This window comes from Mustelus asterias (assembly GCF_964213995.1).
Source record: "Mustelus asterias chromosome X unlocalized genomic scaffold, sMusAst1.hap1.1 SUPER_X_unloc_7, whole genome shotgun sequence".
In the NCBI taxonomy this organism is placed as follows: domain Eukaryota; kingdom Metazoa; phylum Chordata; class Chondrichthyes; order Carcharhiniformes; family Triakidae; genus Mustelus; species Mustelus asterias.
This window is the reverse complement of record NW_027595352.1, coordinates 161,711-174,039: the sequence shown is the minus strand read 5'-3', so window position 1 is coordinate 174,039 and position 12,329 is coordinate 161,711. Positions and strand designations below refer to the sequence as shown.

The 12,329-nt window shown below is 46.8% G+C and overlaps 1 protein-coding gene across 1 annotated transcript in view; it reads left to right on the top strand.

Moving 5' to 3' along the window:
- Positions 1 to 2,370: 2,370 nt before the first annotated feature.
- Positions 2,371 to 12,329, top strand: part of LOC144491337 (cysteine sulfinic acid decarboxylase-like) — a gene marked incomplete at both ends in the record, with an annotated part of 168,548 nt that continues 158,589 nt past the window's right edge. The window contains 2 exons of the mRNA XM_078209005.1: positions 2,371 to 2,531; positions 11,633 to 11,759. Of these exons, the coding sequence (XP_078065131.1) occupies positions 2,371 to 2,531; positions 11,633 to 11,759 (288 nt within the window). The remainder of the gene's footprint in view (positions 2,532 to 11,632; positions 11,760 to 12,329) is intronic.

Here is a 12,329-nt window from a genome sequence, read left to right as displayed (position 1 = left end):
CCACCTCAGTGGGCAGAGAATTCCAGAGATTCACCACCCTCTGGGAGAAGAAGTTCCTCCTCAACTCTGTCTTAAACCGACACCCCTTTATTTTGAGGCTGTGTCCTCTAGTTTTATCTTCCTTACTAAGTGGAAAGAATCTCTCCGCCTCCACCCTATCCAGCCCCCGCGTTATCTTATAAGTCTCCATAAGATCCCCCCTCATCCTTCTAAACTCCAACGAGTACAAACCCAATCTCCTCAGCCTCTCCTCATAATCCAAACCCCTCATCTCCGGTATCAACCTGGTGAACCTTCTCTGCACTCCCTCCAATGCCAATATATCCTTCCTCATATAAGGGGACCAATACTGCACACAGTATTCCAGCTGCGGCCTCACCAATGCCCTGTACAGGTGCATCAAGACATCCCTGCTTTTATATTCTATCCCCCTCGCAATATAGGCCAACATCCCATTTGCCTTCTTGATCACCTGTTGTACCTGCAGACTGGGCTTTTGCGTCTCATGCACAAGGACCCCCAGGTCCCTTTGCACGGTAGCATGTTTTAATTTGTTTCCATTGAGATAGTAATCCCATTTGTTATTATTTCCTCCAAAGTGTATAACCTTGCATTTATCAACGTTATACTCCATTTGCCATATCCTCGCCCACTCACTCAGCCTGTCCAAATCTCTCTGCAGATCTTCTCCGTCCTCCACACGATTCACTTTTCCACTTATCTTTGTGTCGTCTGCAAACTTCGTTACCCTACACTCCGTCCCCTCCTCCAGATCATCTATATAAATGGTAAACAGTTGCGGCCCGAGTACCGATCCCTGCGGCACGCCACTAGTTACCTTCCTCCAACCGGAAAAACACCCATTTATTCCGACTCTTTGCTTCCTGTCGGATAGCCAGTCCCCAATCCACTTTAACACACTACCCCCAACTCCGTGTGCCCTAATCTTCTTCAGCAGCCTTTTATGGGGCACCTTATCAAACGCCTTTTGGAAATCCAAAAACACCGCATCCACCGGTTCTCCTCCATCAACCGCCCTAGTCACATCTTCATAAAAATCCAACATGTTCGTCAAGCACGACTTTCCCCTCATGAATCCATGCTGCGTCTGATTGATCGAACCATTTCTATCCAGATGCCCTGCTATCTCCTCTTTAATAATGGATTCCAGCATTTTCCCTACTACAGACGTTAAGCTGACCGGCCTATCGTTACCCGCCTTTTGTCTCCTTCCTTTTTTAAACAGCGGCGTAACATTAGCCGTTTTCCAATCAACCGGCACTACCCCAGAATGCAACGAGTTTTGATAAATAATCACTAACGCATCCACTATTACCTCTGACATTTCTTTCAATACCCTGGGATGCATTCCATCCGGACCCGGGGACTTGTCCACCTTCAGTCCCATTAGTCTACCCAGCACTGCCTCTCTGGTAACATTAATTGTATTAAGTATTTCTCCTGCTGCCAACCCTCTATCGTTAATATTTGGCAAACTATTTGTGTCCTCCACCGTGAAGACCGACACAAAAAACTTATTTAAAGACTCAGCCATATCCTCATTTCCCACATTTAACTCCCCCCTCTCGTCCTCCAAGGGTCCAACATTCACTCTAGCCACTCTATTCCTTTTTATATATTTATCGGGCAATGGGACCCCCCCCTGAAAAATCAGGATCTGACTCAGCAACAGACACACAACCTCCCCAGCCGGGAAATCCCAAAAACTAACCCTCCAACACACGCACAACTTGGACATCCATCCCAGCCCCTGGAAACATGTAAACACCCGACCTCCTACCACACACCACCTCCTCCCCCCCCCCCCCCCCCCAAACTACTACTACTCTTGTGCCACACAGGGGTACCCCCCCACTCACCACCGCACACAAGAAAAATCTAACAAATAATAGTATACAAGGAAAAAAAGGACCAGGAGGCAAGAAGACAACAAGCCACAAGACAAGGGCAAGGCATCACAGGGGGCAACAAGTGAGCCCGAAGAAAAGGGGATATGTCCTCTCTCTGTCTGACCCCAAAAATCTCCTCTCTCTTTCTCTCTCTCGTATCTTCCCTTTTCTTTCCTTAAGTCTTCTGTTTTACTTTACCTGGTTTGTTTGACCAGTTGAGGAGATGGGGAACGGCCCATAGTCTGAATGCCCAGGTGCCACATTGCCTGAGCTCTACCATTAGGAATCTGGTGTGGAGGAATATGATTTGAAGGTTGAGAATGCAATGCGTGGAGCAGCCCCCGTGTCCGGTTGTGACATCAGAGTTGTTCTCCCTTGATGCATTCCCACATTGGGCAGATGCAGCTTTTCCTTGCTTTGTGTTCTGAATGCCTCTTGGATTTTGCCTCCTGTTCTTCAGAAGAGCTGGACAGACCGTCTCGGAAGCGTCCCGTTATTGTGGATGGAATATTGCTGGATGGGCCACTGAATGACCCGCAAGCAGGAGAGCAATTTGTACAGGATGCCTTCCAAATCATTTTCCAGGAGGCCATCAGGAAGGGGACTTGTGTCGATGAGAAGGTAGGAATAATTTTCAATCTGTATCTGCCAAATTTAGGGAGCAAACTACAAACACTCCACTGAAAAAAAGAGAAACTGGGCAGTATCGTACAGTTGAATGCAGTCACTGGGCCTCTCGCCTGGGCTCGTTCTATCAGTCCCATGGTAAATCCAAACTCGCCTGATTCCTCAGTCCAGTGAACAGGAGTTGGGGTTGTTTGCCATTCCTGATTGGTTTTTATCTGCAGAGTATCATCCCAGGGGACTTGCAAACTGTGATAGCGTGGCCCCTTTAAGAGGTGATCTTTCACTGGCCACACGACCTTGACCAATGGCACGCAAACCTCAGCCAATCGTGAGCAGCCCTGGATCTTGCAGTCAGGCTATTGTTGGGAGTGCACTCTGTAGTTGTTCTTCTCAATCAATAGATCTTTTAGTTTGTTAATTGCCACAAAATAATTACACTGGCGACGAGGACAAACTGGATTATTCGTTCAAAGCCTGCAGTGCAGAGTTACAGGGAGAGGATAGTGATCACTCACAATTTGAAGGAGGAAAGGTACAGACTCCTCCTGCCATACGTGGGAAATCGGGGCTACTTCCAGTGTCCCTGGTGACCATGTATGCAGGAAATGTGTCCAGCTACAGTGACTGAATAACTTTTAAAGATGTCACTTTTCAGGGAAAATAGAGCCATTTGGCTCAGAGTTTGAGAGTTGTGGGCAGTATGTTGAGACATACTGAAAAAAATAAACCAGGTGAAGCAGAAGGTGAGAATGCTCACAGTCTGTGGCAGCTCACAGACATGCAATCTGATGAGGAGTTTGATGTCACCTGAAGCTCCGGACACCCAAATCTTCGAGCAGTTTGTCAATTTAAGAAAATCATAGAAAATCATCGAAACCCTACAGTGCAGAAGGAGGCCATTCGGCCCATCGAGTCTGCACCGACAACAATCCCACCCAGGCCCTACCCCCACATATTTACCTGCTAATCCCTCTAACTACGCATTTTAGGATTCTAAGGGGCAATTTTTAACCTGGCCAATCAACCTAACCCGCACATTTTTGGACTGTGGGAGGAAACCGGAGCACCCGGAGGAAACCCACGCAGACACGAGGAGAATGTGCAAATTCCACACAGACAGTGACCCGAGCCGGGAATCAAACCCAGGACCCTGGAGCTGTGAAGCAGCAGTGCTAACCACTGCGCTACCGTGCCGCCCTAATTTAGTTAAGGATCACTATACTCTGCCTTTACACGACCCAAAGGTAGTAGTTAAGGGTCGATGATCAGTCAATCATGTGAAATGATGACCATATAAATAATGATGAGACTTTCAGACACCAAAAGTTATACTCAATGCTGCTCTCTCTAGCTGGGCATAGTTATATTTAGCACTAGTCAGTACGTAAAATGGTTGTTCTCCCATATGTGAAACAACTGCCCCTACTCCATAAGGTGAAGCATCGCAAACAAACAGTATTGGTAGCTTCTAATTACAAGGATGTGATTGCACTGGAGGGAGTGCAGAGGAGATTCACCAGGATGCTGCCTGGGATGGACCATTTCAGTTATGAAGAGAGATTGGTTCGGCTTGGGCTGTTTTCTCTGGAGCAGAGAAGACTGAGGGGCAACCTGATCGAGGTGTACAAGATTATGAGAGACATGGACAGAGTGGGTAAGGAGCAGCTGTTTCCCTTGAGTTGAAGTGTCAAGGGGACATAGGTTCAAGGTGAGGGGTAAGGGGTTTAGGGGGATGTGAGGAAAAACTTTTTAATTCAGAGTGGTGATGGTCTGGAATGCGCTGCCTGGGAGGGTTAGCAGAACTTGCCTGTATAGAATGATAGAATCCTACAGTGCAGAAGGAGGCCATTAAGCCCATCGGATTTGCAGCAACCGCAATCCCACCCAGGCCCTATCCCCATGCATTTACCCTAGCTAGTCCCCCTGACACTAAGGGGCAATATAGCATGGCCGGTCCGCTTAATCCACCTTTCCTCACGTCCTTTAACAAGCACCTGGATGAGCACTTGGCACATCATCACATTCAGGGCAGTGGGCCATGTGCTGGTCATAGAGGTTTACATGATGTGGAGATGCCGGCGTTGGACTGGGGTAAACACAGTAAGAAGTTTAACAACACCAGGTTAAAGTCCAACAGCTTTATTTGGTAGCAAAAGCCACACAAGCTTTCGGAGCTGCAAGCCCCTTCTTCGGGTGAGTGAGAATTCTGTTCACAAACAGGGCATATAAAGACACAGACTCAATTTACATGAATAATGGTTGGAATGCGAATACTTACAACTAATCAAGTCTTTAAGAGGTTTACAGCATGGAAACAAGCCCTTCGGCCAACTTGTCCACGCCGCCCTTTCTTTTTTTAAACCCCTGAGCTAATCCCAATTGCCCACATTTGGCCCATATCCCTCTATACCCATCGTACCCATGTAACTATCTAAATGCTTTTTAAAAGACAAAATTGTACCCGCCTCTACTACTACCTCTGGCAGCTTGTTCCAGACACTCATCACCCTCTGTGTGAAAAAATTGCCCCTCTGGACACTCTTGTATCTCTCCCCTCTCACCTTAAACCTATGCCGTCTAGTTTTAGACTCCCCTACCTTTGGGAAAAGATATCGACTACCTAGCTGATCTATGCCCCTCATTATTTTATAGACCTCAAAAAGATCACCCCTCAGCCTCCTACGCACCAGAGAAAAAAGTCCCAGTCTATCCAGCCTCTCATAACTCAATCCATCAAGTCCCGGTAGCATCCTAGTAAATCTTTTCTGTACTCTTCCTAGTTTAATGATATCCTTTCTATAATAGGGTGACCAGAATTGCACACAGTATTCCAAGTGCGGCCTTACCAATGCCTTGTACAACTTCAACTCCTGTATTCAATGTTCTGACCGATGAAACCAAGCATGCCGAATGCCTTCTTCACCACTCTGTCCACCTGTGACTCCACTTTCAAGGAGCTATGAACATGTACCCCTAGATCTCATTGTTCTGTAACTCTCCCCAACGCCCTACCATTAACTGAGTAAGTCCTGCCCTGGTTCAACCTATCAAAATGCATCACCTCACATTTGTCTAAATTAAACTCCATCTGCCATTCGTCAGCCCACTGACCCAATTGATCAAGATCTCGTTGCAATTGGAGATAACTTTATTCACTGTCCACTATGCCACCAATCTTACTGTCCATTTTAATAACCATGCTGCCTATATTCTCATCCAAATCATTAATATAAATGACAAATAACAGTGGACCCAGCACTGATCCCTGAGGCACACCGCTGGTCACAGGCCTCCAGTTTGAAAAACAACCTTCTACAACCACCCTCTGGCTTCTGTCAAGGAGCCAATTTTGTATCCATTTAGATACCTCACCCTGGATCCAGTGAGATTTAACCTTTTGCAACAACCTACCATGCGGTACCTTGTCAAAGGCCTTGCTAAAGTCCATGTAGACAACATCAACTGCACTGCCCTCATCTACTTTCTTGGTTACCCCTTCAAAAAAGTCAATCAAATTTGTGAGACATGATATTCCACTCGCAAAGCCATGCTGACTCTCCCTCATCAGTCCTTGTGTCTCTAAATTCCTGTAGATCCTGTCTCTCAAACTACCTTCCAACAATTTACCCACCACAGATGTGAGGCTCACTGGCCTGTAGTTCCCAGGCTTTTTCCTGCAGCCCTTTTTAAACAAAGGCACAACATTTGCCACTCTCCAATCTTCAGGCACCTCACCCAGGGCGGCATGGTAGCACAGTGGTTAGCACGGCTGCTTCACAGCTCCAGGGACCCGGGTTCGATTCCCAGCTTAGGTCACTGTCTGTGCGGAGTTTGCACATTCTCCTCGTGTCTGCGTGGGTTTCCTCCGGGTGCTCCGGTTTCCTCCCACATTCCAAAGATGTGCGGGTTAGGTTGATTGGCCATGATTAAATTGCCCCTTAGTGTCCTGAGATGTGTAGGTTAGAGGGATTAGTGGGTAAAATATGTAGGGATATGGGGGTAGGGCCTGGGTGGGAATGTGGTCGGTGCAGACTCGATGGGCCGAATGGCCTCTTTCTGTACTGTAGGGTTTCTATGATTTCTATGCTGTTTGTGATTTATATAAATGATCTGGAAGAAGGAGTAACTGGGGTGATCAGTAAGTTTGCGGACGACACAAAACTGGCAGGACTTGCAGATAGTGAGGAACATTGTCAGAGGCTACAGAAGGATATAGATAGGCTGGAAATTTGGGCAAGGAAATGGCAGATGGAGTTCAATCCTGATAAATGCGAAGTGATGCATTTTGGTAGGAATAATGTAGGGAGGAGCTACACGATAAATGGAAGAACCATAAAGGGTGTAGAGACGCAGAGGGACCTGGGTGTGCAAGTCCACAGATCTTTGAAGGTGATGTCACAGGTGGAGAAGGTGGTGAAGAAGGCATATGGCATGCTTGCCTTTATAGGACAGGGCATAGAGTATAAAAGTTGGGGTCTGATGTTGCAGATGTATAGAACGTTGGTTCGGCCGCATTTGGAATACTGCGTCCAGTTCTGGTCGCCACACTACCAGAAGGACGTGGAGGCTTTGGAGAGAGTACAGAGGAGGTTTACCAGGATGTTGCCTGGTATGGAGGGGCTTGGTTATGAGGAGAGATTGGGGAAACTGGGGTTGTTCTCCTTGGAAAGACGGAGGATGAGGGGAGACTTAATAGAGGTGTATAAAATTATGAAAGGCATAGATAGGGTGAACGGTGGGAAGCTTTTCCCCGGGTCGGTGGTGACGTTCACGAGGGGTCATAGGTTCAAGGTGAAGGGGGGGAGGTTTAACACAGATATCAGAAGGACATATTTCACACAGAGGGTCGTGGAGGCCTGGAATGTGTTGCCGGGCAAGGTGGTGGAGGCGGACACACTGGGAACGTTTAAGACTTATCTAGACAGCTATATGAACGGAGTGGGAATGGAGGGATACAAAAGAGTGGTTTAGTTTGGACCAGGGAGCGGCGCGGGCTAATTGTTCCTTGTTTCTCGTTTCAAGGCTTCATTCTATGATCATCTTGCTGGTGCCAGTACAGAGCGAGACTGCGGATAGTTGGGAACCTGTCTCGGGGGCAGGGAATTCATATGGTGTTCGTGGAAGTGGAAATGACTAGGGTTGGGAAGCATTTTCCGATCAGGGCCATTGTGATCTCCTGGACTCGTTTCGATCGCCTCAGGGGGTCGGAGAGGAATTTCCCAGATTTTTTTTCCCCATATTGGCCCTGGGGTTTTCACTCTGGGTTTTCGCCTCTCCCTGGAGATCACATGGTCTGGAATGGGGGGGGGTGGGGGTGAGTTAATAGGTTGTAATGAACAAAGCATCGTAGCTGTGAGGGACAGCTCGGTGGATAGGATATTGGTATGTAGATAGGCTGGAAAATTGGGCGGGGATCCTGGATTCAGGATTCAATCCTGGACCGGGGAGCGGCGCGGGCTTGGAGGGCCGAAGGGCCTGTTCCTGTGCTGTATTGTTCTTTGTTCTTTGTTCTTGACTATCGATGATTCAAATATCTCGGCTAGTGGACCTGCAATTTCCTCCCTAGCCTCCCACAATGTCCTGGGATACACTTCATCAGGTCCCGGGGATTTATCTACCTTGATGCGCTTTAAGACTTCAAGCACCTCCTCTGTAATATGTACACTCCTCAAGACATCACTATTTATTTCCCCAAGTTCCCTAACATCCATGCTTTTCTCAACAGTAAATACTGATGAGAAATATTCATTTAGGATCTCACCCATCTCTTGTGGATCCGCACATAGATGACCTTCTTGATCCTTAAGAGGCCCTACTCTCTCCCTTGTTACTCTTTTGCCTTTTATGTATTTGAATTCTTTGAATTTTCCTTTGCCTTATCTGCCAAAACGATCTCGTGTCCCCTTTTTGCCCTCCTGATTTCTCTCTTAACTCTACTCCTACACCCCCTATACTCTTTAAGGGATTCACTTGATCCCAGCTGCCTATGCATGTCATGTGCCTCTTTCTTCTTCTTGACCAGGGCCTCAATATCCCGAGTCATCCAGGGTTCCCGACTTCTGCCAGCCTTGTCCTTCACTCTAAGAGGAACGTGTTTACCCTGAACCCTGGTTAACACACTTTTGAAAGCGTGCCACTTACCAGATGTCCCTTTGCCTTCCCACAGGCTTCCCCAATTAACTTTTGAAAGTTCCTGCCTGATACCATCAAAATTGGCCTTGCCCCAATTTAGAATATTAACTTTTGGGACAGACCTATCATTCTCCATAGCTATCTTAAAACCAATAGAATTATGGTCACTGGTCCCAAAGTGATCCCTCACTAACACTTCTGTCACCTGCCCTTCCTTATTTCCCAAGAGGAGGTCTAGTTTTGCCCCTCTTTGGTCGGGACATCCACATACTGAATGAGAAATTCCTCCTGAATACACTCAACAAATTTTTCTCCATCCAACCCTCTAATACTATGGCTGTCCCAGTCAATGTTGGGAAAGTTAAAATCTCCGACTATTACCACCCTATTTTTCTTGGAGCTATCTGTAATCTCCTTACATATTTGCTCCTCAATTTCCCGCCGATTATTTGGGAGCCTGTGGTACAACCCTATCAAAGTGATTTCCCCCTTCTTATTTCTCAGTTCTACCCAGATAGACTCAGTGGCCGAACCCTCGGATATATCCCCTCTCAGTACGGCCGTGATGTTTTCCCTAATCAAAAGTGCAACTCCCCCTCCTCTCTTATCTCCTGTTCTATCTTTCCTATAGCACCTGTGCCCTGGAACATTGAGCTGCCAGTCCTGTCCCTCCCTTAGCCATGTTTCAGTAATTGCTATAATATCCCAGTCCTACGTACCCATCCATGCCCTGAGTTCATCTGATACATGGAATTAGGTGGGAGTTCAGGTGTTTCTAATGTGTCAGTGCGGATTCGATGGGCCGAAGGGTTTCTTTTGCACTGAGAGATTCTAGGTGCGAGAGGAACAGGGTTATAGTAGTAGGGGATTTAAACTTCACCAATATTAACTGGAATCGCCTTCGTGTGAAAGGATGAGAGGGGTTGGAGTTTTTAGAAGGAGAGCTTTTTGTGCGAGTATGTAGATAGTCTGACTTGGGATGAGGCAGTGCCAGACCTGATTCTAGAGAATGAAGCTGGAGAAGTGGTCGCAATGTCAGTGTGAACAGTTTCGGGATAGTGAGCACAAGTTTCAAAGTCCTTATGGAAAGGGATAAGGATAGTCTGGAAATCAAGAGCCTCAATTGGGGGAATTTCACTATCATTAGACAGGATCTGATAAGTGTGGACTGGGAGCCGCTACTTAGAACATAGAACAGCACAGAACAGGCCCTTCGGCCCTCGATGTTGTGCCGAGCTTTGTCTGAAACCAAGATCAAGCTATCCCACTCCCTATCATCCTGGTGTGCTCCATGTCCCTATCCAATAACCGCTTGAAAGTTCCTAAAGTGTCCGACTCCGCTATCACAGCAGGCAGTCCATTCCACACCCCAACCACTCTCTGAGTAAAGAACCCACCTCGGACATCCTTCCTGTATCTCCCACCATGAACCTTATAGTTATGCCCCCTAGTAATAGCTACATCCACCCGAGGAAATAGTCTCTGAACGTCCACTCTATCTATCCCCCTCATCATCTTATAAACCTCTATTAAGTCACCTCTCATCCTCCTCCGCTCTAAAGAGAACAGCCCTAGCTCCCTCAACCTTTGCTCATAAGACCTACCCTCCAAACCAGGCAGCATCCTGGTAAATCTCCTCTGCATCCTTTCCAGCGCTTCCACATCCTTCTTATAGTGAGGTGACCAGAACTGCACACAATATTCCAAATGTGGTCTCACCAAGGTCCTGTACAGTTGCAGCATAACCCCACGGCTCTTAAACTCCAACCCCCTGTTAATAAACGCTAACACACTATAGGCCTTCTTCACGGCTCTATCCACTTGAGTGGCAACCTTTAGAGATCTGTGGATATGAACCCCAAGATCTCTCTGTTCCTCCACATTCCTCAGAACCCTGTCGTTGACCCTGTAATCCGCATTCAAATTTGTCCTACCAAAATGAATCACCTCGCACTTATCAGGGTTAAACTCCATCTGCCATTTTTACTTGCAGGTAAATCTACATTTGGAAAATGGGAGTCATTTCAAAGTGAAATAGAGTTCAGGGCCAACTGTTCCTCTGGGAGTGAAGGTCAAGGGCAGCAAGTCCAGGGAACCCTGGATGTCGAGGGATATCGAGGGTTTGATAAAGAAAAGAAAGCATATGGCAGGTATAGAGTGCTAAAAATAGGGGAGGCCCCTCAGGAGTATCGAATGTGTAGGTGGGTGTTTAAAAAAGAAATTAGGTGGGCAAAGAGGGGCCATAAAATATCATCGCCAGATAAGATTAAGGAAAACCCCAAGGCATTTTATAAGTATATTAAAAGCAAGAGGATGAGCAGGGAAAGAGTGGGGCCCATGAGAGACCAAAGAGGCAATCTGTGTGTGGAGCCAGAGGACGCGGGCAAGGTCTTAATGAATATTTTTCAACTGTATTCCGAGAAAGACATTGTAGCTGGAGATTTCAGCTGGGATGGTGAAATTCTAGAGCAATTCTAGAGCAAGTCTTTCTCTACACCCTAGCTATGACTGTAACACTACATTCTGCACTCTCTCCTTTCCTTCTCCCCGAGGTACTTTATGAACGGTATGCTTTGTCTGTATAGTGCGCAAGAAAGAATACTTTTCACTGTATCCCAATACATATAACAATAATAAATCAAATCAAATATTAAGCTGATCTATCTCTACACCCTAGCTATGACTGTAACACTGCATTCTTCACCCTCTCCTTTCCTTCTCCCCTATGTACTCTATGAACGGTATGCTTTTTTAAGCACGCAAGAAACAATACTTTTCACTATGTTAATACGTGTGACAATAATAAATCAATCCTGGATTGGTTTGGGCACAGCTTCACTCAGTCAAGTGAGCCTGTAGCAGATGTGGAACCTGTCCATTCTGACCCTTGTGCCTGTAAATCTGACGCACTAGCAATGGTAACATCATCTCCGTGGGCACCCCCATGCTTTCTCTGTGTGTAGGTCTGTGACTGGAAGGAGCCCGGAGAACTGCAGGACCTTCTTGACCTTGATTTAGTTGATGCTGGTGAGCCCCCAGAGAAACTTCTCGAACGTTGCCAAGACATCATCCGATACAGTGTCAAAACTGGTAGGTAACCTCGTGACTGGCCCCATTTTCTTTGAGTGCCTCAAGAAACCCATGTTTTATTGTGTTGCGGTGTTTGGAAGGAGAACATTTTCCAGTCTGTTTCACGCTGTTTACCCAATTCCTGAAACCCTGTCAGACATCGAACAGCATGGGAAAAGGCCCTTCGGCCCACAATGTTAGACTATAAGATACAGGAGCAGAATTAGACCATTGGGCCCAAGGGGTCTGCTCCGCCATCCCATCGTGATTTCTCAACCCCATTGTCTTGTCTTTTCCCCATAACCTTTGATCCCCTTACCAATCGAGAATCTATCTATCTCTGTTTTAAATGCATTCAATGACCTGGTCTCCTCTGTGGCAATGAATTCCATAGATTCACCACCCTCTGGCTGAAGAAATTCTTCCTCATCTAAGTTCTAAAGGGTTGTCCCTTTACTCTGAGGCTGTGCCCTCAGATCCCAGTCTCTCCGACTAATGGAAACATCTTCCCCACATCCACCCGATCCAGGCCTTTCAGTATTCTGTAAGTTTCAATGAGAATCTCTTCCCCCCCTCCCCCCCCCCCCCCCG